The sequence below is a fragment of the Anopheles maculipalpis genome, chromosome 2RL (assembly GCF_943734695.1).
Source record: "Anopheles maculipalpis chromosome 2RL, idAnoMacuDA_375_x, whole genome shotgun sequence".
Taxonomy (NCBI): domain Eukaryota; kingdom Metazoa; phylum Arthropoda; class Insecta; order Diptera; family Culicidae; genus Anopheles; species Anopheles maculipalpis.
The window spans coordinates 60855257-60879537 of record NC_064871.1 but is presented as its reverse complement, the minus strand read 5'-3'; the positions used below and the strand labels follow the sequence as shown (position 1 = coordinate 60879537).

General features: G+C 38.8%; 3 protein-coding genes across 3 annotated transcripts in view; 1 reads left to right on the top strand and 2 right to left on the bottom strand.

Annotated features, from left to right (window-relative positions):
- LOC126567323 (protein kinase C-binding protein NELL1-like) overlaps positions 1-24281 on the bottom strand; it is a 39630-nt gene that overhangs the window by 10543 nt on the left and 4806 nt on the right. Inside the window, exons 2-6 of the mRNA XM_050223552.1 lie at positions 7876-7986; positions 2005-2155; positions 1161-1452; positions 890-1045; positions 572-794 (exon numbers count right to left, since the gene is read on the bottom strand). Of these exons, the coding sequence (XP_050079509.1) occupies positions 572-794; positions 890-1045; positions 1161-1452; positions 2005-2155; positions 7876-7986 (933 nt within the window). The remainder of the gene's footprint in view (positions 1-571; positions 795-889; positions 1046-1160; positions 1453-2004; positions 2156-7875; positions 7987-24281) is intronic.
- The window catches only part of LOC126558181 (uncharacterized), a 407024-nt gene continuing 385709 nt past the window's right edge, over positions 2967-24281 (top strand). The window contains exon 1 of the mRNA XM_050214147.1: positions 2967-2970. The gene's annotated coding sequence lies outside the window, so the exon portion shown is untranslated. The remainder of the gene's footprint in view (positions 2971-24281) is intronic.
- On the bottom strand, positions 3978-5706 carry LOC126557721 (UDP-glucosyltransferase 2-like). The gene is made up of 3 exons (XM_050213590.1): positions 5571-5706; positions 4350-5513; positions 3978-4275 (listed from the first exon to the last, which is right to left on the bottom strand). The coding sequence occupies exons 1-3, from the start codon at positions 5702-5704 to the stop codon at positions 3978-3980; spliced, it is 1596 nt and encodes a 531-aa protein (XP_050069547.1). The 5' UTR covers positions 5705-5706.

The following is a 24281-nucleotide window of genomic DNA, read 5'->3' as shown; positions in this document are numbered from 1 at the left end:
CGTTTATATTCATGGATCTTTATGTATCGTGTTATGGGTCGTGTTTGTCAATGTAAAAATAGTTGTCACAACGATGGTGAATGAAGCTATCGTTGATACATTGTTATGAAAGTCAAGTGTTTGTAACCGGTTTTGCATCCATTGAAAACAGATTTCCTTGTTTTGTACCAATCTATGAATTAACTTGAATCTGCCAGTGCCAGTACACAGATTACACTAGGTAATGAAGCCATTGCACGAACCAAGAGTACCGTTTCATGATGGCTCCATAAACAATTTATTACAGATTTAACACAATATCTAGACAACGCCGTAACAATGACTTATTTCACACATTAGTTACCACCGCAATATGGTAACCTGTTCCTTCGAGAGAGAAAAGCACTAGATGGATATTTATCATCGACGCATTGAAGGTCTCAGAACAGAGTACTACGACTCTCCTTTTGCCTTTATCGATCTTAACAGGAGTTCAGTGTTACGGTAACGTAAGGAAACAGTCAATTCTTTCTATCTTGTGTTTTGTTTTTGTGTGCCAATATTACAAACAAAATAAAAAACGAATACTTACTCAAACACACAGGACAACATTCGCCCTCTTTTAATACTGGATGTTTACATTTAACTTCTGGACATGGTCTTGGACCACATTTGACTATGCCTTGTTTGCATTCACATCGACTGCAGCCAATATCCCAGGCATCACCATCGTTCTTAGTTGTACCATTTATTAAGCATGATTTTTTACAATCACATTCCTCAATGTATGAGACGCGCTTCTCTGCTTCCACTAGCTGCAATAGACATGGGACATATGGAAAGGTTTTTGTTAAACTATTCGCTGGCATTTTCGCTTATTGAGCCGCCAAAATGGCTGCTAACCACTTACCCTTTTTGTTAACAGCGACATTGTTTGTTTTAATTCTAATAAAGCATTTTCTAACTCTAAGAACTGTCCACACGTGGGACATTGTGCGTCCATCAACTCGCATTGAGATAAATAACCATAAGACCCAGTGATGAGACGTAAATCTTTTATTTCTCCCTGTTTGCGAGAAGCGAGGCATAAAGAGGGAAAACAATGGCAAAAGTTATCAATTAGTTGCAATTTTGTTGTGAAAGTTTGGCGTTTCACGAAGCGCGAAACGAAACCAGCTTACCTTAAATAAATAATGACTATTTGAGTTTCTTTGCCCGACGAATAATTGCATATTGGAAGCACTAAAATTTCTATCTGGTAAAAAATGTGTCACTCTTTTATACAGTGGATGGCAGTCGATGAATAGTTGCATTTCAGTGCCGCTGACTGTAAGCGACACCTTGTGCTCGATATCGTCCGCTAGTCGATACGGAAACGTTTCCGTCAGAATCTGCGTTGCACCCGCTGCTGTTATGTGTGTGTAATGAAAACGTATTTCGTCACGTCTTCCACTTGATTGTAATTCTAAATACCTTAACATTAATATTAATTATTACAATGTTTCGATTAGGATTAGAGAAAAAGAAGATGAAAGTACATGGAGAAAAAACTGGGCAAAAAAGAAAACACAACACAGGAAGGGAAGGAGCAGGATGTGGGAGGATCTGTTTGCAGCAAAAGGACGAGGGGACAAAGTGAGGGGAATTAAGGAATGTTCAATCATACACCTATCCTCACACAAATTGGCAATGTTTAGGAAGCAAATAGTTCAATTTAAAAAATGTGTGTGAAACTATGGATAATTCAAAATTGCTCAAAATTGCTCAACTTTCTATAAAGTAAATGCAACTGCATGTTGGATCATAAGAGAATTAAATACTTATCCAATTTATTGTAAAGCTTTCGTAACATGTTTTGAAACATACGATATTATTCTGCAAGACTCTAAATCAAGAAACAGCAATCATTTTGTACAAGCGATGGCATTTTCGGCAAGGATATAGCAGGTAGATGAGTTGACATCGGGAAAATAGAATAAAATCAAAGGAAAGGAAGAACGTGTAACTTTGAACTTTGAAACCTACCTATTAATTCCGTTAGAAAATGATATTATGGTCCCAGAATTTGATTGCTCTTGCTTTAGGACAACGGAAAAGGTAAATTCTGGAGATTTTTTCATCTGCTCGACTGCCCGGTGAAAAACCGCAGCCGGAAGAACAAGATTTCGATCGAGACCTGTAGAAAACAGAAAGGACGAAAACATACACATTAGGAAAAGCCAATCGTTTATGTTTGGTAATATGAAGCTGATTTTAAAATTCTGTTAATGTTAGTCCACCACAGTCCATGATGGTTGCCGTTCTCCAAAGATAGCCTGGAAATTCTTTTTGGGTTTCAATCATTTTCAGCAAAATAGACCAGCCGAGTCAACAAACATTTAGGTGATAACATCTAATTGATTTGAACGTTGCAATGCCACCGAAGATAGTACGGAAAAGCGTATACAAGCAAACGAATTGCTTCCGCACATGCGACAGTTCCAGCTCCACACACATTCGCATGTGGCTGCTGCTGTCCTATTTTAGTTTTAAATGCATGATAAAAGCAATAAACATGCACCATATGTCGCTACCGTAGGTGACTAAACGGTAAACAACACAGCGGTGCCGCAAATAATGTCCAACATAGACGGACAATATTCACGCGATATTATTAATTAGTGTCCAGTCCAGTCCGTTTGCGACAATTTCGTTTGCCGGCTAGTGCGTCACGGAATAAAAAAATCGTGCTAGCCAAGATGTCACTGGTTTCTACCAGGGCAAGCGCCAAAGTTAGTCTTTAATGTTTAATGGGTGTCTGCTAAGATATTCGTACAATCTGAAGTGAAGTTGTTGCAATGTCTAATGATCATGGTTACATTATAGCAGTGCGCCACGATTATTTCTCAAATTTCTAAAACCATGTTGAAGAACCCAGTCCACTACTACTTGTTCAAGGACGCAAGGACCAAGTGTCGTGTAGGTCAATGCTTCGTACGTTCGCCTTCAAATGTCACTGCTAGGTGCTGTGTAGAAAATATCGCCATCGGCATTGTAAAGCCATGACATTACAATATTGGTGTGAAATTCGTATTTTGAACAAATACATGCTCTTAACGTAATCAAACAAACTTTAACATTTAGTTTAAAACCTTACCTCTGCTATCGTGAATGAAAAAAAAAAGGTTTTTTTAGCGAAACGACTTACTGACATGCAATATAAAAATAAGTATACATAACAGTCGCTGATAAATGGATTGATAAAAATAGTTTTAATTGACTGAATAAACTATACATAAAAAATAGTTACCAAATACGCTACAGTGTTGATGGTCGCGGCAGCTAATCAATTTTATATAATGGTCTGGCCGTCTAAAACCGTCAATACAGCAAAATCTTACAAACAAATAAGATGTAATCCTGCGTGCTGTATGTATAATTTTAGTTATATAAAATGAACTTAATACTTGACAATCTACCCTTCCCGAAAAAAGGAAAACATTCACAATAAGACGAACCTAACAAATCTGCATTCAACTCGTTCAAACTGGCCATACATTACAATGTCACAGTAAATAGTTAGAGACGCAGGAAATTAAACGAGCGATGATTTATAGTGCACCCTGCATGTTGGATTGGTATGAATTATGTCTGTCATTTTGGAACGCATATTATATGCCCTTGGATAGGTATTCTGGCTCTTGCTCTGCTTTGCGCCCTGTACAGTTTTGATATTTGGGATGAACAATAGTAAGAAACAGTTACAACTACTTCTTGGCTAAACGACCCAGCTATACTAGGTCAGGTCGCCGGTCATCGAATGGCCTATGGGACTCATCGATCAGGGGCATGCGGTACGGATGAGATTCGAAACTCGGCCCAGCTGAATGAGGACTAAACTGTATCATTATTATCGAGAAAATGATTTGTGTTATCATTTGCTAAGTTCTAAATATGGCTTCAAACATAAGTTGCCGATAAAAAACCACAGTTTTGTAGCAATTCATATTTTTATTTGATTATTCCATTTTGTTTTTGCTTTCCCTACTTGATCTTTCAAGCACGAAACATGCAAGCGCTTTTGCAGCTCGATATAAAATTAGCATGACAAAACATATTAAAACTATAAGGGTAGAAAATACATCAATAGAATACTTTGCCATGTATCCTATTCCATTTAAATTATCCAGCATGTGCATGTGCGTTGTTTTATTGTGATTTCTTATCACCCACTCTACAACCCAAAGGGCTTTCATCTGAGCCGTTATTTGTTTTTCACGTATGATTTGGGACATAGCTGCTGTACTCTGTTTGTACCTATGAAAGATAAACAAACATTATTGAAATGAACTTGCAGTTCCGCAACTCCACGTTCAGCAGCATACACGTACCGTGAATCATTCAGAACGTTCAGCAAATTCCTTTGCAATGTATCTGGATTTACATCTTCAAGAAGGAGCCGCCTTGCCATTCCCATGCGTTCCATACGTCGAACGTTTTGATATTGATCCCCATAGTTGGGAATACCGAGCATAGGTATCCCGTACCAAATTGACTCTTGCACACTGAGAAGTCCTCCGTGTGTGACGAAAACATCTACCATTCCGCTGCCCAGCAGATCGTTCTGGGGAAACCAATCGGAGGTTATCATGTTCTCGGGGATGATCTCATTAGTCGGTATGTCTACTTTCCACAAAAACATTACATATGGCAGCAATCGTGCTGTCGCCGTTATGCTTTTAGCTAAGTGATTAGTTAAGCTATTAATCTTTACATTACTTCCAAACGATATATAAACACATTTATCGTATGTTTTATTCGTACGATGGTAGAACAAACCTCTGAGAGGCTTTGGAGCGGTTATATGCAATCCTCCAACGTTTACTACACGCCAAATGTGCGGTTCTGTTGGATCGAGTTGATCGATAGAATTCATCAGCACCATAAGAGCCTTCGTTTCGAGGCGTGAAACTGAAGATACATTTTGAAACCGACTTGTAACTAGCCGATCAATTTGTGGGTTGCTGTAAAATCGTTTAAATAACAATTCGTACACTGTTAACATAAAATTGTACAATCTTTGTCGATATCCCGCTGTCGGTGATGTATCGTGCAGATAGCTTGGAACGAATCCTGGATACAAGGGCGAGCCGAGAATGGGCTCCACACTCGAAAGAACATTTGTAGCTGACGCCATCACTAATGGGGGGAAATCGAATCGCTCCAAAAGAAGTAGCAAACACGGACCGGCAAGATGGTCGTGAATGACAAGATGGAAAGTAAAGTTTTTGGGATAGTTAAGCAAGCTTAACAATTGTTTAGATGATAGAGCATTTTTGCAAACCATATATTCAAGGTCAGCAAAAGATGCTAACAGCTCCAAAGCAGACATCGAGTGCATTGAGAGATGATCCATTTCCTGGTCCTTCGACAGTTCTTCCTCCACTCCATCAAGCTTAAGAAAGTGAAGGTTATGCTCGGTTCCTTCCTTGTAGATGCTCAGCAAGGTTACGTTGTGTCCCTGGTTGGCTAGCAGTTTAGCTAACTGTTGACTCCTGCAAACATATGAAACACTTTGTCAACTTGCACCAGATTTCGCACCACCAGCTTACCATAGAAAGTGACTCGGAGATGCAACCGCACTTATGTAGAGAATGTTGTTGAGCTGCAAACTGTCGGTAGTTGCCACACGCAAAGTTATCAAACATGTGATAAATATCATCACAAAGTGCCATAAATTTCCCATTGTTTTTTAAGCGAACGTTTCTTTTCACTAAATCAAAATCATCGTCAAGTCTGACGGGAGCATACAAGAATACTGACCGAGTTGATGGAAGAGAGAAAGATTAACTCGATAGCATGAGCCTAATGTAGCATGAGCGACTGGTGCTCCGATTTGGAGAACTCTGATTGAGGTGAAGTGAAGATTTACAGTGTGGGATTTAGTTTTATGCTCGAATGGCTGTTTCAAATGTTTTGAAACCAATTATTTCAGTAAACTATACAATTCAAAACTCTAGCAGGTCATATAAAATATTTTAAATGTTCAAAAGTAATAAGAAACTAACAGTATTCGCATCTTTGTTAAGTCTGACACTTAAAAAATCTTCGTAAAAAAGTTTAGTCTGACATCGTAAAAAAAATCTTAAAAATAAAGTTCTTATAAAAAACAAGTTAAACGAACATCGAACAACAAACATAATAGCAGTGCAATGCTTATTTTATGGTTTTTACGTTCAAATATTTAACTAATTTTGTCTACCAAGCATAACGATGCTTTTAACACACACACGTTTTATTTTATTTTCCCACTTGAACGGCAAAACACACCTTGCAGCTCTACTATTATACTACACACTGTAGTGTTTATATTGATAATTCTCGTAATGGTCCCAAATCGGTCGTAACTGTCGCTGTGATGATTTATTAACACAGCAACATTCTGTACAACGATACCGTTACCTAGACGGCACCACAAACACAAAACACTGTACACTCTAAAGTTATTGAATTGTCGTAAAAATAGAAGTAATGTTGACGGTTCACGATTGTTCTTTTTGCTATCGTTACACTTGGAGTTTATTTAACATTTGTTTTTCATACATGTTATTATGAAAATACGTACAAAACTTGTTAAAAGTGGGTTTTAAAACTGAAATTCGTCATTTGCGAGCAATGCAAATGAATCAAAACAAGCTAAAACATTAATGGTGCTATCCTACTCCGTACAACATAAATGCTTCCAAAGGAACTTGACTTATGAAAGTAAAAATAAAGCTTTCTTGCTATGTTATGACTTTTGGCTATTTGTAACAAAGATTACCTTCATCAAGTATGAACCAGCAGAGAAGTAAAATGTTTCGAAAAACATGTTTGGCGCTTTTCGGAGGTTTTCCATGCTGCAGTGAGACAACTTTACAAAACAAATACATTCTACATCGATACGAATACAACATATAAAAACGTTGTTCGATGCCAAGTTTAATGACAGGCCATCTTTATCCTGAATCATCCTTAATCCTTCCTGACCAACGCTTATTTGTGTTGTAAATAATCGACTCCTAACAATACGGCACTGGACCGTCATAATTAATTATAAATAAATAATCGACTCCTATTTAACTATTGCACGGCCAGCCTTTCCTCAAAAATATGTAGAGTCGTTGATGAATCTTTGTTGAAGTAGTTGGTCTCATCGTAACAGTTAATATTTCGTTCCTCGGCTCCATTAATATCGTGTGTATCAAGTAAACGTTCAGCCCAACCCAACGTTGGTAATTGTAGCCTATATCAACAATCCCATTTCGATACATACATACATATATTTTGCAAACCACCTTACGTGAACGACTTGTCGCCAACGCCTAGAAAAAGTGCCGCAGAATCACTAGCATACGCAGCAAAAAATATAGACGCAGTCTAGACGTGATCGCAAAGTGCACAAGCGTAGTGGTGTCATTGTCTAGACTTCTTCCTGGATAGAGGTATGGACGCCAATTCCGGTCAATATAATATACATAAACCATGGAGAAATCTCGGTTGCAAAACTCTGCTGATATGAATGGTTTGACATGAGATATGAGATACGTTTATGCCACAAACGTCCAGTAGAAGAATTATGTAAAAATAATGGAATCAAATATTTGCCAAATCGGGCTGGACGAAGCTCTTTAACAAGCTAATCGCTTAAGGAGGAACTCGCTTAGTTGATTCTAACTTCGATAAGTAAGTACACGAATCAACGGTCAATGAAACGACCATTTATTTCCATCACCGTGTTCTAAGTCTGTAACATTATCGTACAATCTATGTTGAATTAACCAACATTTCGTTCTACGCATAATAATTAACAATCACGCACTATCAATAGCGCAATTAAAAGGTCATAGATGCCGAAGTCGGATAAGGTGTTCTTACCTGACAAATGGAATACTCTGGATGGTGTTATCGTCACCCCTTGGTATTGCGACAGGTTTGAGTGTAGATTTAACGCGTCCAATAAATCGATGCCAGGATCCAGCGCACCACCTAGAATGAAGAAAAAAAGCGTTGAAAATATTGTTAGTTAAATGTGGAAACACTATTTTTTACAAATAAATATAATACCGATGTAGAGGAAAACACAGATGTAGGAGTCGTTGATACATTCGATTGAACATTACGAAAACGGTCATACGAAGCTCATCAACCTGAACCATTTTATCATTTTCAGATTTAATATATGACTTTATTTATTGCATGTCATTACATGCAATGGCTTTATAAGACAATTGAACCAATGTACCGCAGAAACCAATAGCCAACACTCATACAAATGTATATGTATAAAGCTAATAAATAAAAAAAGGCACTCGCTTCAGGGCAATGTTTCTCGACAGTCTTAATAAATCAATTAAAACTGTCACGGTGAGATTGCACTCGGTTGTTTTCTAACTTATTTAGCAATACACACAAAGCCTTGCCGAGTCTTGCGAAAATCTACAACATGGAAGCACTTGCTTCTATTGATTGTACAATATTCGAATCGTAATGACACATGCCTGTGTATTGTGTGATGCTGCAGAACAACATCATGACAAAAAACATACGCAGCTTTCTTACAGTAAACACTACACAAGAATGTGCAACAAGCGTTTTCCAATAAATACAGATAAATGTCTTTTGCGGGTGGCAGCAAGAATGTAGGCTCGTGGTATTGACATCTCTGAAGCAGAGCAACAGCGACGCCATTGTGGTCGTTAACGGTCTCGCCAAAACACGTATCCTGCACAAGCTCTTACACTTCCGTGATTTTATTGTTATGATTTATGTCGCTCTCATAATGCTGTTGTTAGTGTACCTTTTGTACAAGCGAGAGGTTTCCCGTGTTTTGCAGACATGGTTGATGGTTTTGTCTGGTCAGATGAACATTTGCCACAATCTAGCATAGGACACATATTGCTAAGATTTGCTACAGATAAAGCTATAATTGCTTATGTCCATGGAAAAAGTTTCCCCATTCAAATGATTGAAAATCATCGTTCCGATGTTGTCGCATAGTTTTGTATTTGATTCGCATCGATGCTAGTTATTGTACTGGTTATACTATAATCAAGCTTTTACTTTTTACATTTTCAGGATATTGTTCTCATACTCGGAAAATCTCTTTTGACAATTTAAAACGACTAAACTATGCTTATTTAACGCAGCTTTCCGCCCTTTTTCCATTTCGGTATCGCGGGTTTCATCTAGTGAGCTTTCGTTACAAATATGGTTCGACAAATTATGCTTATCCTCGCCGTCGTCCACCGACACCGACGCAAAGCTACACAAACAGCAGATCTGCCGCAATCTAAGCTTACTCATGTCCTGAGAATAGAAACAGAACATTTAATAATGCAATGGTGATTCAAACAGGAAGCAAGAGAAAGTTGAATAAACACAGGCAAAAGAAAACTTCCAACACTACAATAAATCTGTTTATGGTCGCCCTTGGGGCGCCAGTTTCTGTGTTACTGATACCTCCATGATGTGGCGCTCCTTTGCAGCAGTTTCCGCCAACGAATGAGTTTCTCTGTTGATGATGCCACAGTTCTTGCGAGGCCTTATTCCGCGTAGCAACAATAACCATCGAGAGTTGCGAGAAACTCTGCAACGAACGGTAATTCCGATTCCACTTGCTTTCAACCATGTCTAGCCATGGATTACATTTGCTATCACAAACTGTTTTCGTATTGTCCTTTTTTCCGCGTTGAATCAAAACAATTATTGGACGGAAGTTGTCTGTATGCTGATTTTAAACAATTAGAATTTTACTTCTTTTGCAAACTTGCGGTAAATACGTCTCCCGTGCAACATGTTTTTGGAATTTCAATTATGTGAGTTTTTTTTTTTTCATCTTGAATGATATCAATTTTGTCCTCTGTTTATCGTCCAACTTTTGTTAGGTATAAAATTTTGCTGGATGAAATTTACAAGAAACTGGTAGCAGCACTAGAACAAGTTAAGCCTAGAAGAAGAGGGAAGTAAGCTCTTGCAATTGGAGGCTTGGCAATATTTTTTTAATTCAACACAAAGATTTAGGAAAACAGATGTCTGGTTTAGTGAGACTACAGCGGCGACGGTCTTCACACTGCAGGACCGAGGTTTAAATCCTATCCGGACCGTTCCCCCGTAGTGAGTGCTGACTATCCAACTACGTGGTATCGGCAAGTCTAGTAGCCATTAATATAAATTTTCTCATTTACAGTCATGCAGGGCAACATTTTGTTTTTAATAATGGTAGGAAAAAAATAAAATAAAAAGCTAAAGATTACTTGTTACTGTGCTTGTGTGTTACAACTATTAAACATGTTCCCATTTGTCACGATTAGATGATTAATATGGCCAGGCGGTTTCGAAGTCGACAACGGCTGACCATCACCATCCAACTACTTAGGATCAATAAGTGTCGTAAGCCATTAGATGGTCCGCTTGATCTAACAGGACGTTAGGCTAAAAATTAGACAGTTCATCGTAGCAGCATATTCAATAATAAAATCACAAGTAACTTCAGATGCAATTATTCAGAAACATATAAAGAAGAATAATTTTTAGTTTTAGATTAGAGGCCCTGTTTATTTGTTATTGTGGTTAAATTTAAATTCAAAGGAGTCAAACTACGGCATTCAAAAAGACAGTTCATATGATTTTATCGATATGAAAATGGAAATGTTAAGCCATTTTGGTATTTTTGCTTTTATTCCTTTCATATATCCTTCTGAAAAGTTGAAAGTCTTTAAACTTAAGTAATCACAGTGGATTACAAAACGGAATGGATGTAAAACATGTGAAAGTTCGTAATCTTTGAATTATGAGATGAGCTAATCAGCGGCCAGATAAAAAAAAAACTCGATTTTGTAAATTCTGGACGACTTTTACGACAGCTTTCGTGTTTATCCTCTACATTATGATGTTGTCTTACAAACAAGCTGCCATTTAAAGACTGCAAGATTCAACGATCATCTATAGGAGGTTTAATGCAATTTAATTTTACAATTCATTGCTATGAGTTCTTCCTTCATCGACTACAATGTGTCCTTAAGAGTGTCTTTTAGTATTGATGTAGATATCATTTAAACTATTGCTCCACTTGATTGTAGTATTTCTTGATTTCGGATCTCCGGGAAAGTAGTGAGTTTGCAGCTTCGAAGAACTCCAGACTACTGTAAAGGGGTTTAAAAGGCACATCATCATTATCCACTACGATTTCATAACTAGAATTATAAACTATTTTGCCATGCGTGTAACTGTGCTCCACGATTATTGATACGTTGAACGTTATAACTAATGATAAAAAGGTCGTGGCTATGACGCTGCCTTGCTGTCGAAAACTATTAAATGTTCCGATACGTGATTAAGCAGTCGTATCACTTAGTTAAGATGCAAATGTTTAGTTTTTCAATGAATTATAAGTCGTTATTCGCAACTCGAGTGTAAACATGATGGAACATATTTCAACTCTGCGCATAAGCATTTCAGCAAGCACAGCAGGTGTCCTCGATTGGATTATAAAATACGATCAACAAGAGCGTCGCTCAGTGATATCAGCACAGACCAGGCAGAGGCAGAGAGAAGGGCAATCTGGCACGTCGTTTGTTGGGCGGCACATAAAATGACGCACAAGGGTGCTAATTCGTGATCGGATCATATTTCTTTCCATTTTCACAACCGCGCAGCCGACGACATCGCTTTGCAGGACACCCAAAATTTGGGCAAACAGCAACCACCACCCAACCAACCAGCCTACCTACGAAAGAAGATCTTAGCCAGCAGGCTTCCCATTTCGTTGCGGTTTAGATAGTTTACCACTTAGTTATTTGTTGTCGGTTTCCGCGTGGTCCACCACCACCAACATTTATTCTCACAAGTCAGCCGACAGGCCTAGTGTAGCGCCATAAAATAACAGCTCGACGGCAGTAGAGATAAGGATTCGTCCGGATTCCATTCGACAGCCTGACGCACCGTTAACTTATGTAAAAAAGGGCACAAAAACCTGTCAAAGATCAAGACTCTCTCACTGTTGAGTGCGATCATCCCGATGCAGACCATCTTCACTCGGCCTTTTTTTTAACGTGTTGGTGCTGCTTTACCAGTTAATTTGGTGGAAGAAACAAAAAAAAAAGGCTTGCTTTTTATATACCTTCAGAAGCAATCTGATGTTGATGACATGCCTTGCTCAGTCCCAGGGTTTCACATAAAACAGCATACAATCGACAACAGGGAAGAAAAAAAAGCCCACTATCCAGCATCGTTGTTGAGCCTTTTAGCAAAGCAAACAACGAAGACAATCACGTTTTCTTCACATCGATATCATTCTAAAACTTCACCTCTTTCGCTTTCTTTTATTCGCTTTCGTATTGTTTCTTTCCCCCACAAGTTCTTGGTGGTTTGGGAGAGGCTTATGAGACACAGAAAAAATACCAAACCAGACACTCTAAGAAGCTAAGATTCTGATTTATGATACCATAATTATCGCAGTATTAAGCTGAATACCTCTATCTTATATAACCTGGAGGAAAGCAGTTTGTGCACCTTTCTTCAACTCTTTATAAGCATGCAGTTTCGCAATCTTTAATGTGTGTTGTTGTATTCGTTCAATACACTGTGTGTGTTAGTAGGTCGAAACAGTTTTACTTCCAAGCATCATCGACGTTACCGTAATCCGGTACAGTAGGGTACTTTAAAAGCTCAGCAGCTTCGAGTTCGTCGACCTGCTCAGTTACAACAGTTACACATGAATTTACTCAAAAAGCTTGCTCAATTTACTTTTACTAATTGTAGTGCATAAGTCTACTTAATAGCATCTTAAAGACCAAACCTGTACTCTTGCATAGTGTCACCACAATAAACCTGAATTGTATCGTTAAAAATAAAAATCAGCTTTATTATTGTTGTTCTCCTTTCCTGCTTCGTTTTTATCCCAGTAAAGCCGATAGCCAAATTTTGGCCTATGTATGTGTGTGTTTGTGTGTGTTTTATTGCACACATTTTAAAACATATGAATATTCATCCATTTGCTGACTGGTTTAACTAGCGGCTAGCGGAAAATCCTGCGAAATGTCTACGAAAATAATTGTCGAAAAGACGTTTCCCACCTCAGCGTGCTTTGCCCCACGAATCTCGTTCTCTCGTCAGGTGTGGCTTTAATTTGTTTAGTTTACAACTCTTGATTTCACACTCATCCTTTTATACATCGTAAACGGCTTTTTATATCCCCATTACGCCCTCGGTGGACCCTCGGGCAATTTTAAGAAAGTGGGCTGAGGGAATAAAATTCTTCAGTCATCAATTAAGCGATAAACGCCATAAACACATGCCATATAATTTTTCCGCCACAGAATTAAACAATAGATTAGCGAACTACCGAACTGCGATTTTGATCCGCACGTGGAAATTGCGACAAGCGAGATTGCAGGAGGTCTTAAGCTTGTTTGCGGGTTAAAGGATTATCATAATTTGCTGTCTGCTCTTCTTGTATCCCTGCTTCATGCTTCTCTTAGGGACAGCTTGTAAAACGTTTTGCTCTTACTCTATTGAAATGTGAGATTAAACACGACACGACCTGTTCAGATGTGGAAAGAACCGGGAAATTTTAAATGCTTAAATAACGTTTCACTTATAGTAATCTGGCAGATCTGATAGAAAAATAATACGGTCACAATAACCTGCAAGAGCTGGTTGTGTGTTTCGCTAAACGTTAACCGCTTCCAAAACTCGTAAATTCACACTGCACAATGGTGATCCGCTTATTATTACACTCTACAGGTTGGTATCGTTATTATAAGCTCTAACCCTGTTGGGAATATTCATGGTCGAATAGGATAAAAACCCAACCTATCAAGGACCGAAGTCAATCGATAAAAAATAAGATTTATTGATATTGGTTAAGTCTCTTAATTAAATTTTTTCATCGTCTCATCACAAGTTGAAACGTTACCTGTACCTGTCACTGATCGGCGACACGGGAATTTATTCCAGGGGAATATCGATGGCTCTCTGGAGACTCATTCAGTGCAGCAGAATCGTACCTGTTACGCGCCCAAACTAAGTTTTCCCCTAAAATGTCACGGATATCAAACATACAGTAACCTCACGTTTTACTTCTATTCCCCCCGATTACATGATCTTGGATGGCTTAACTTTCACATAAAGGCAACATATGTTCAGCCTCTGGTGAATGAAGACAATGTCGTTCAGATTTGATATCGGATCGGAGAATTGAAACATTTAGCAAACATACTGGCAACCGACGCACATACACACACAACATCCATGCTTTTCCCGGACAGAAATGGTATGGGAGAAATTACTCATACTGCCACTATCAGTTGGTCTCTGAGACGTGGATAAATTTACAGCTAGACATTACGTGACCAACGGACATTATCGTGCCTAAGATGGTGCTAATCCTCGGCAGCCCATCGTCCTAAATAAACTTACTGGAAAGACCGCACAACTCTACTGATCTGGACCGGGAACATTTGGCGGATTGGAATCAAATTGAATATCCACATTAAAAGAATCAACGCAACATTGGTGTTTAACACGGCAGGGTCTGGATATTGAATCCCCATTCTTAGCCGCTAGCAATGGCAGGTCTTTTGAGACTGTGATAAGAAACAAAACCGAAAGACGCAATAATTGTTTTTGCTTTAGAAATGTACAAGTTTTTGCTGCTTCTTTAGTTAAAATAGAGGTTTTTTTCTAGTATCAAGGTTCAAAAGAAGAAGAAGCTGTTTTCCTGCATAACTAATTGCTATAAATGAAACAGGTTCTACTATATACACTAGTAATTGTCAGTTGGTAAAAAAACTTTCATTTTTAATTTATTTTGCATTATAAAAAATAAGTTATTAATTGAAATTATAATCGTTTAGATGCATTTGTAATATGTTTCCAAAGCTTAACATAAACATTTGTTTCACAAACATTGCTTGCAGTTGTAAATATAATGATACGTTTTATCAGTAAATTCATCGTAAAATTGAAAAGCGGAATGCAAAGTAACCTGTTTAAGCGTTCAGTCACGAAACCTCCATGCACCATCAGCATGGAAGTTATGCTTCGGTACCGCATGTGTGTGTCTTAAAGCAAAGAAGACATAAATCAATTATATATCGATTAGTGCAATGGGATAGCTGTCATCGCTGTACACTGTCATGTTGTGTCATTATTTTGCAATTAGCCATCACAAATCGTAAATTTTTCAATTTGCATAATTAGCAATCGTAATGAACCCTTATGGATGGATGTGATGCAGTGTTGCTAAAAATTTCGTTTGCTTGCAAATTAAATACCATTTTATACTACTTGGGCCAAGCTTGAATTGTCTAAATTTATTATTTAATATGGCTCTGAGATATTCTAGGTGGCATTCTGTTATACTTTAGCCATACTCTGTTCTACTCTACTGACTTTGAAAGAAATTAAACAATGGAATTGAGCGGAAAGTAAACATAAACCTTTGTTGAGCTACATCGGAGAAAGTGCACATTTTCACAAGATATCATTGTGCAAGGAATGTCTGAGTTGTTTGCAAATGTTGACGGGCACTAAAATCCGTCATAATATGCAGCAATTAGTCAAATGCCACCACGAAACGATATGCAAAGGTGTCCGTTTTTCGTTTTCTCTCTCACCACAAGTCCTGTCGCAACACACTAGAAGAAGAAGCAGTGAACATTCAATACCAAGAGAAATGGCAATGAAATCAGTAAAAAACACAAAACTCCCTAACCACTTCATAGCTAACCACAACAACAACACGGCACGGTACGAAGTGTTGCAAGATAAATCTTGACACGGTGAACCGCCCGTAGTCGTTGCGCTGCGGCTTACAAATCACCCAAGAGTCTTCCCGAGATTGTACATCGTTCTTCCCAACCGTTTACATGCAAACATCGACCATTGACGAATATTGCCTCCTGGAATGGGTAAGGTCCGTCGTTGTACTCTGCTTTCTTCCATTACCCAACGCAAGCACAGCATCGGAGCACCCGTGCTACAAATGACCAATCGAAAGCATTTTTGCAAAGACGCGAACACATATGTGCTGTCATATAAAATAACCACATCAATCATTCTGCATAAGAAGTATCTTTCGCTCTCGCCACTTGTTTGCGCTAGCCAACAGTAGAGTTTAAATTAAGTTGACGGGGCTTGACTTAGCAATCATATACGCCCATTGAAAAACACAATCGATGAATGTCATTGTTTGCCTGATTCACCACCACCTTTTCCACTAGATTATGAGAAATAGAGAAATTTGTCAAACCACACGCCGCTGCTGTCAGCAGGGGCTGGTATTATTTGTGCAAAGAACGCACATTAATTGTGCATGTGCCGATGTGAAAGGAACGTACACACAGCAGAAAGCCTTTGAATATCGAGCCATTTGCACGTGGAGTGTGTGTGCCTCCTAAATCATTAGCATAACAAATATTGGAAGATCCTATTAGAAATCCTACCAAGAGCAGCTAGCCCGGAAATGGGAAAGTGCAAGAAAGGATTTCAAAGGCAACAATGGGAACAATGTGCTTTACTTGGCGCAATAGTTCATATTAAACTTAGCTCGCTTACGCAGTAGCTTACGGAGGGTACTAATTAACATATTCAAAAAGTGCACAAAGGCAAATACGAAAGAACAAAAATTTTCATTGAAGATAGTTTAAGACAATGTTTTCCCCTTGTGCGCAAAAACAAAAAAAAAACCTGATGCTTGATGCTTTGGAAATTGAAATTTTCGATCCAAATATCGAACGCTTCACAAGGCCACCATCAAAGTCGCATCAGCCGAGCGAACCAAACCGGGTAAAGGAAGAACCAGAGAAGATGCACGAATTTTAAAGCGCTCTTTATTAATGAGGAAGAATTTATGCTTCCGTCGGAGATTTAACGTATTCGTTTCAAACCGGTCAAAGAGAGCGAGCACCAGATAAAGGTGCTGTCGGTTCGGTAGGTGTCGGCTGAGGCTTCTGATGAATAGAGACAGCATAGCCGCCTCAAGCGTTTTCAGCAGGAATATGGCAGTATCATTATGTAGGCCACGTTCACATTGTCCCCACGGTTCAAGGACTAGCCGTTTATCGTAACTTAATTTTGGGACCGTCTTTCGCTAAGCATGAAACGAAACCATCCATACTTGACAAATGACTTGTTCTCGCCGAACTCCAACCGCGTGTCGGAATGGCGGGCAGTCCGACACGTGACGTGTACATAGATTGAAGCCATTAATTAAACTTCATCACAATTGGCAAACAAACAATGTTTAAATTAAGCTCAACACTGCTAGATTAACAGCTGATCTCAGCTGGTTCAATCAAATGCAGTTGAAAATTAATTTCAATAACGAGGAAAAAAATGTGTGCAGACACAAACAAGAAATTAAAAGATAAGACACATGTGTCCATGAAGCTTCTGCAGTTTTAATTGTCCACTGCGCGCACATTATTATTTTGTGTGTCTGCATAAATCAAACGCGAAAAAAACTGCAATCGATTGGTCAAAATTGTTGGCGCCTTCTCTGCCGCGCACCCTGAGCACGCATGGTAACGCGTTGCATAAAGATAAATGCTATTTATTTGCATACTATTTCTGTTCGTTAAAACGAGCCGATCGTTTAATTTCCACCCCACCACCAATTGATTTATGCAACGCTGTGCAACTTTCTGCTAAGCAGTAACCAACCAGAAACCTTTTGCTAAAAGAGCCTAAAATTGAGACCACCACCCTAATGTTTTGTTCTTCGATTTTTACTGTCACATTCTGATGACAATATTTTTCCTTAATGAATTCGCATGAACTTTGTTCGCATTTCCTTCCTTCCTTCTCGCACTGGCTTGCATAAAAGCCAAGAGCTTTTTGGTGGGTAAAGAATAACAAACACACGATAAGAATATGATTCTGCTGATTGATAAGTTTTGGTTGTTCGGGCACACATGTTTTAAACTGTTTTATAAATTGCCATCACAGGTCCAGATGTATAACTTTCCGTGTAAATCGTGGTAGAATATGTACGGCTTTTTTTTGGATGTTTCACTGTATGTTATAAAGATTTAGTGAACATTAATTAACACTCTATTTTGACGATTGTGTAAATCTTTTCTATTTATAGTTTAGAGTTTGTTTACCTCAATAATTCAGCAAACTTGAACCGCAGGTCAATCGGGGATCAGCAGTAACTTCATCAAATTAAATTCGTATTTCACAACATTATCTAACGTACGCCATCTGGCGGTTGGCATTAACAATGGGTGACCCATAGAATATCGAAGGCACAATCATCTGCTACAACGTTTCATTCCAAGTGGTCAATAACTGAACAAACCTTTTTCATGTTCATTCAACACTGGTTGGGTGGGATGCCTCATTTACATACTTGTGAAATTCATCGATGAGATCGTCCAATTTAGATCACGATGAGTTTATGCTTTACTTTTGTTTTTGGGCAATGGAATTCCTCAAACATCGAAAGCCACACACGCACACAAAAAAAAAATTGTGGGCTGTTAGGGTGAGGGACATTTACATACTAGTTAATACATACATTTGTAGAATTATTTCCCGCATGCCACCTTACACGCCCAGCGGAGATGAAACATGCGGGAACCGACAGAAAAAAAGCTACATTCAATGTTGACTTTTTTTTTTTTTGTGCCGAGAACAATAAATCGTCCTCAATCTGAATGTTGTGTGACAAGATATAAAACAAAACCAAAAAAAAAAAAGAGTGAACACCAAGGGAAGAATATGGGATAATTAAATTTGTCGCTCTTCCTGTTACTTTTTGTTTTTTACATTTTCTTTCGGTCTTCTTTCCACACCCCGTTACGCACCTTCTGCGAATACGTTTTTAAGGTGATCCGATTTTACCCCGAAACACATTATTTAAATATTCAGCCAGTTTCCAAAAACCTTCCTCAACGAAATAGCATCGAACAGGATTAGTGAAACCACGGCGGACGCATCTCACCACCTTAACGTCTTTCCGACTATTTTTTCACTCGTCTAGAGAGATAAGCGCGACCGATGCTATGTAACAGCAGCGCTTTCAAAAAAGCTCGGAATCGTCCCAGACGGTTGAATTAAAACCAAAAAAAAACACACACACACACAGAGAGAGAGAGAAACACGAAGAAGCATCCCACCGAAATGGATCCCCACTTGGTGCAGCTTTCATTAGTTTTTTTTTCTCAATTAACCGAGCTGCTGGAGTTTGTTTGGTTGAGGTTTGTCGAAAGGCTCCAATTGCTAGACGCGTTTCATAAATGAATGAATTTTGTCAGCTGATTTCGATGTTTTTTAAAAGCCTTTTTACCCTTACAAGCTTTTTCGACATCTTTCATGGTAAAACTCTGACAAAGTATAAGGTAAATGTAATTGTATTTCGTGTAATAACCGTGTTTGGAAAATATAAAAATTACCAACAATACTGTTAGAAAATTGTGCTCCTTACAAGTAACTTATATGGCGTAACTTATCTTAAATAACAAATATTCCTGATGATTAATTCTATACCTGACTTTGTTGTACTATTTATGAAGAATATATGTTTTTGAATATTTTATCTACCTTTTTTTCTTTTGTTGTAAGTACAAGAACTGTTTTTGTTTAACTTTAAGCAGCCTAAGAACCTTTCTTCGTCGTTTGTTTGTTTGTTGATTTAAATTACGTTTTAATAATTTAATTATTTATTTATTTGCTTACGTTGGCACGACGTTGAAGCTTAAGGTGTAATCTTGTTGTGGTGCGGTTTAAAACTAATGATAACAAGTTAATTATTTTATGTAGGCTTACTGGAAGGATAGTTGAGTAGCTGGATGATAACAAATGTAAATATGAATATTCGTTCACTGGATGAATTGTAAAATCACTCTTTAGACTGCAATCTTAGACTCCCTCCCAAGTAAACATATTTTTACTTCCTCAAGCTACCATTTCACAACATAATAACGTTATCGATTCTTGAGTAAGATGTCTTACTGCGTATAGCAAAATCATGAGCAAATCATTGTTTGATACCCCTTGGGAAAAAAATCTAAACCTAGCCGATGTCTTTCATTGTAGAAATGATTTGAATGCTCTTCCGCATGCTCAAGGGTTCTTTTGTATGTATCTATATGAAGTGGCGAGGTTTCACAAGTGTCTCACTTAGAGCTAAGCCAGAGGAGAAAGATTTACACTGGAATCAACGCTGAGTTGTGTTTAATGCTTGTGACAACTTGACCATCAGTATGGTAAGTGTGTTTTTTCGTTTGTCTGTTTCAGAAAGAGTATAATAAAAAAGTAATAAAGATGAAGTAAGGCGACAACGGCGCTGAATTTTACATGGCAGTACCGGGGTTCTGATCCCATCCTGACCGTTCCTCAGTAGTGAAACAGCATGCCTGGTATAATATTAGACGGCCGAAGTGACCTAGAAATATTTTGCCACGAAGAAGACTCTTTTGGTACGGGATGAAACTCAGGAAAGTTGTATAATTTGATTGTTTATATTATATTTTGATTGCTATCAATTTTTCCATCATATCTTTACAGACTGCTCCGTTCATCTGGACTGGAGCCGGCTGTGGGATAAACTCCACCACGGACAACTGCGCCATCAAACTTCTTAATCACACCTCCATCTTTTCCGCCGAAGTAATAGCAATTTAACTAGCCGCCGACGAAGAACTACAGACTGACCGACCGAACGTCATCTTAAGCGACAGTGCCAGAACACTGGCACTGTCGCTCTGGAACACGGCAACTCCAAAGTCCCCCACATCCAGCTCCTAGACTCAATACCTGCATCCCCGACAGTCGTTTTCGGTTGGATTCCGGGTCATTCCGGAATCAACGGAAACGAGAAAGCCGACCAACTTGCCAACGATGGTCGGCTCTGTCCTGACGAACCATACAACACCCTTACACGCCGTGATACCATCCGCTTCACCAACACCATCATCTCCCAACACTGGAACTCCACATGGCACAACGTAGACCTCAGCAACAAATTCCATCCTATCAAACACAACACCTCTTCATGGGAAGATACCGAATCCAGCCCCATGCAACGAATCCTTTCCCCCCTTCGTATAGGTCATACCCGCCTTACGCACTCCTACCTCCAAGAAAAATCTAATCCTCCACTCTGCAGCTTCTGTGATGTTGACATTACCGTCCGCCACATCCTCACCGATCGCCATGGATACACGACACACCGAGCCACCTGCCAACTAGACACCGATTACACGACTATCACATCACCCGACAAACTTCAACAGAACCGCCTCATTCGATTTTAGAGCAATTTAAGCAATAGTTTTAACTAATCCATTAGCATATGCCATAATCGCAATAGTTTTCCATAATATTTAAGCCACACCTGCAATAGTTTTGTATTAGATTATATCACTTTTCCATACAGTAGAGAGGCGAATGTAGTCTCTAAGACTCAAAGCCTATATAAATAAACGGAAAAAAGAAATTGCTATCAATTAAGTGCTTTCATTGCTTTGATAGTCACCGAGCCACCAGCAAACTAGACACTGATTACGTGACAATCCTATAACCCGAAAAGCTGCATCAGAATCGCCTTATTAGATTTTTAACGCCTTATTAGAAATTTAACGATTTACACATTTCAATATTATTTTCTTCTTCTTGGCTTAACGATCTTCTGGTCCATCGAATGTCTCTCTACGGGGGAATGGTCCGGATGGGATTTGAACCCCAGTCCTACCATTGGGCTCCCCCTAGTAACACCAAAACAGTGCGTTTAAATGAATTGCGGTTTTATCACAAATTGGCTGCTTTAATGAAATGGATTCATTTTCACGAAGGGATGGAAAAATCAATCAACTTAAAAAAGAGGGGTGAATATGAATAACGGCCGCCAAGATGTACAGTGGATACAGCGCGAGGAGAAAAAGAAAAAAGTATTACGTAGTAACGATTTAAGAAACATGAACTAAACGTATCTGCGCTTATTTATGAATGAACTGGAACCGAGCATACGGGAAAATATGTGTTTACCTTTCGTTGTTAGTGTTCCATTATGTTGACAAATTTACGCGCTATAAATACTTTATTAGACTAACACACCATACCAGCAGTGTTCACATGGCAGCAGCTTAGGAGCTTCAAAGAAAAGCAGCTAGCAGCAGATCGAGTATAGGAGACAACAACAAAAAAAAGGAAGATAGCAAACACTTGTTCTACTCGATAGAACCGGTCTAGATAGCTGAACGGCAATGATACGTAAACGTCACATGATTGGACAATGCGTGGAGTAAATGTCTTAGGTTGCGGGTGAATGAGAGTAGCTTAAGAAGAAGCTATTAAGTGGCTGCGTTAGCGATCACTGGCATGAAATCAAAAGGCGGAGATAACATCGCAACCGATTAGCATACTAAAGCTCCAATGAATTTTGACCAATCGCTGGTTACCAGGCTACTCCTTTGCCTCGCTACAGTGCCTTTACCAACTCTGGTCTCTGATGAGATACTTTTTGATGAGCCGGCCTGTTTTGATGATACGCTGCACGACAAACGATTCAAATCAATCCCCGGCATCGAATATTCATAAGCTTCTGCTAACGATATGTGTGAAAATATCGAATGCTTTTGATCCATTGATCTCGGTGAGAGGTTTCAATCGGTTCCTTGTTGAGCATAATCGTCATGTTGAAAATGCACACAATATACCTTTCAACATCATAATTGCTGGCCGATAAATCAATCCCGTTCGAAGGACGATCGATTCCGTACCACAGCATTGCTAACTGTGAAGCGGAAATCAAAAACGAAAAAAAAAATTAAAACATTTGCCATGCATTTTCATTCCCCAGCGAGTCAACCCATTTTATCCCACGTTTGTTCCTTCCTGATTCTGTCGTTTCCTTTATTTTTAACCCTCTACCGATGTCATTCATTCGGTTTGGTTCCCGCCCGTTCTACGCTTTCTCTCGGAACACATTTATTTCACACTCAGCTAAAAAAAAGGTTCATATATTTCATCATTTTTTCGTGCACTGTCATCACTTTTGCAGAGCAGCACTTTAACGTGGGAGAAATAGTGCCGCCTTTTTACCTTATTCTAAATTATCTTTCATTTATTTATTGGCGACTCGAACGCAAGACGCTTGCTCGCAAATGTTTCGCACTGCGACAATTTAAAAACTCAACACCCATTTCATCAGTTTACCTCCAACAACCCGCCTATAAGTGATGCTGGCTGTTGGATGGATATGATCAAAGCCGATATATTCAGCACGTTTAATTGAAAACGGATGATACTAATGTATTTTGCTCTCATCGGTACAGTATTAATTGCCGAAACTGGTATTATGAATCCAGAGCATAAAACAGCCGAGTTCACTTCTTTAAACGTTAAAAATAAGAAAACTTAACGCGTGTACTTTAAGTGGAATTCACTATTTTATCCCTTGTGAGATATTTGCCAACATTTCCGACTTTCTTCTTGGCCTGAACAACCGGTCACGAAGTCTTAGGCCACGCAAACGGTTTGAATGGGATTTCAACCTCAAACCAGGCGTGTAAAGACTGATGCCGTTGTTGTCTCTACCACCTAACCACCTAATTTCCAATCATGTTATTCAAAACTACCCGTTGCTGGAAAGCCAGTTAAACGTCTGAGGAGTATGGAGTTTGATGTCAATTTCTTCGTGTTACCGTTTTAAATAAGGCTCCCATATATTACGAATTCAAAAAAATCATATAGACTTTTTTTTACATTTAAATGAAAATACTTCTTCAGAGGGTAAAGAAATACTGCATAGATTTTTTTTTAAATACGAGGGTGTGTTAGGTGCCGGGGATGGGGGCACATTAGCTTCCAATTGTAGTAGCAAATGATTGTCAGGCAGTGCCAAAAAAAAACTGTAGGCATAAATGAAGATTCTATTCTATAGAGGTTCAATTAAATCAGAATCGACCTGCAACAGAACACCATCGATTTAGATACTATTGTGGCTGCCCTAAAGAATTTTCAAACATTGTGAAACCCAGGATCCGATGGCATTCCGGCAGATGAAACAGTACTCGACGTTATGCTCTCTACTTGTCAGGATTGTCAAATTATCCATTGAAAAAGGCGAGATCTCGGCTATTTGGAAGGCTTGATGGATGATCCCGCGGTACAAAAGTGGGAAAGGCAACTTACAACCAGCTACAGAAGCATCACATCGTTGTGTGCGTATGTAAAAGTAATCGAAATATCCATTAAATAATGCATCCTCATAGCGTCTCTAGGCTGCGTAAAGAAGCGTTGCCCAAGCGTTTTACCTCTATAAGCGTTTAACC

What these genes read in the sequence shown, in the direction of transcription:
- LOC126557721 (XM_050213590.1), bottom strand. Translation starts at nt 5,704, where the DNA reads ATGGGAAATTTATGGCACTTTGTGATGATATTTATCACATGTTTGATA. An exon ending in TCTCCGAGTCACTTTCTATG is followed by an intron (nt 5,514 to 5,570) that starts GTAAGCTGGTGG and finishes ATATGTTTGCAG; the next exon opens with GAGTCAACAGTTAGCTAAAC. An exon ending in AACGTTCTGAATGATTCACG is followed by an intron (nt 4,276 to 4,349) that starts GTACGTGTATGC and finishes TATCTTTCATAG; the next exon opens with GTACAAACAGAGTACAGCAG.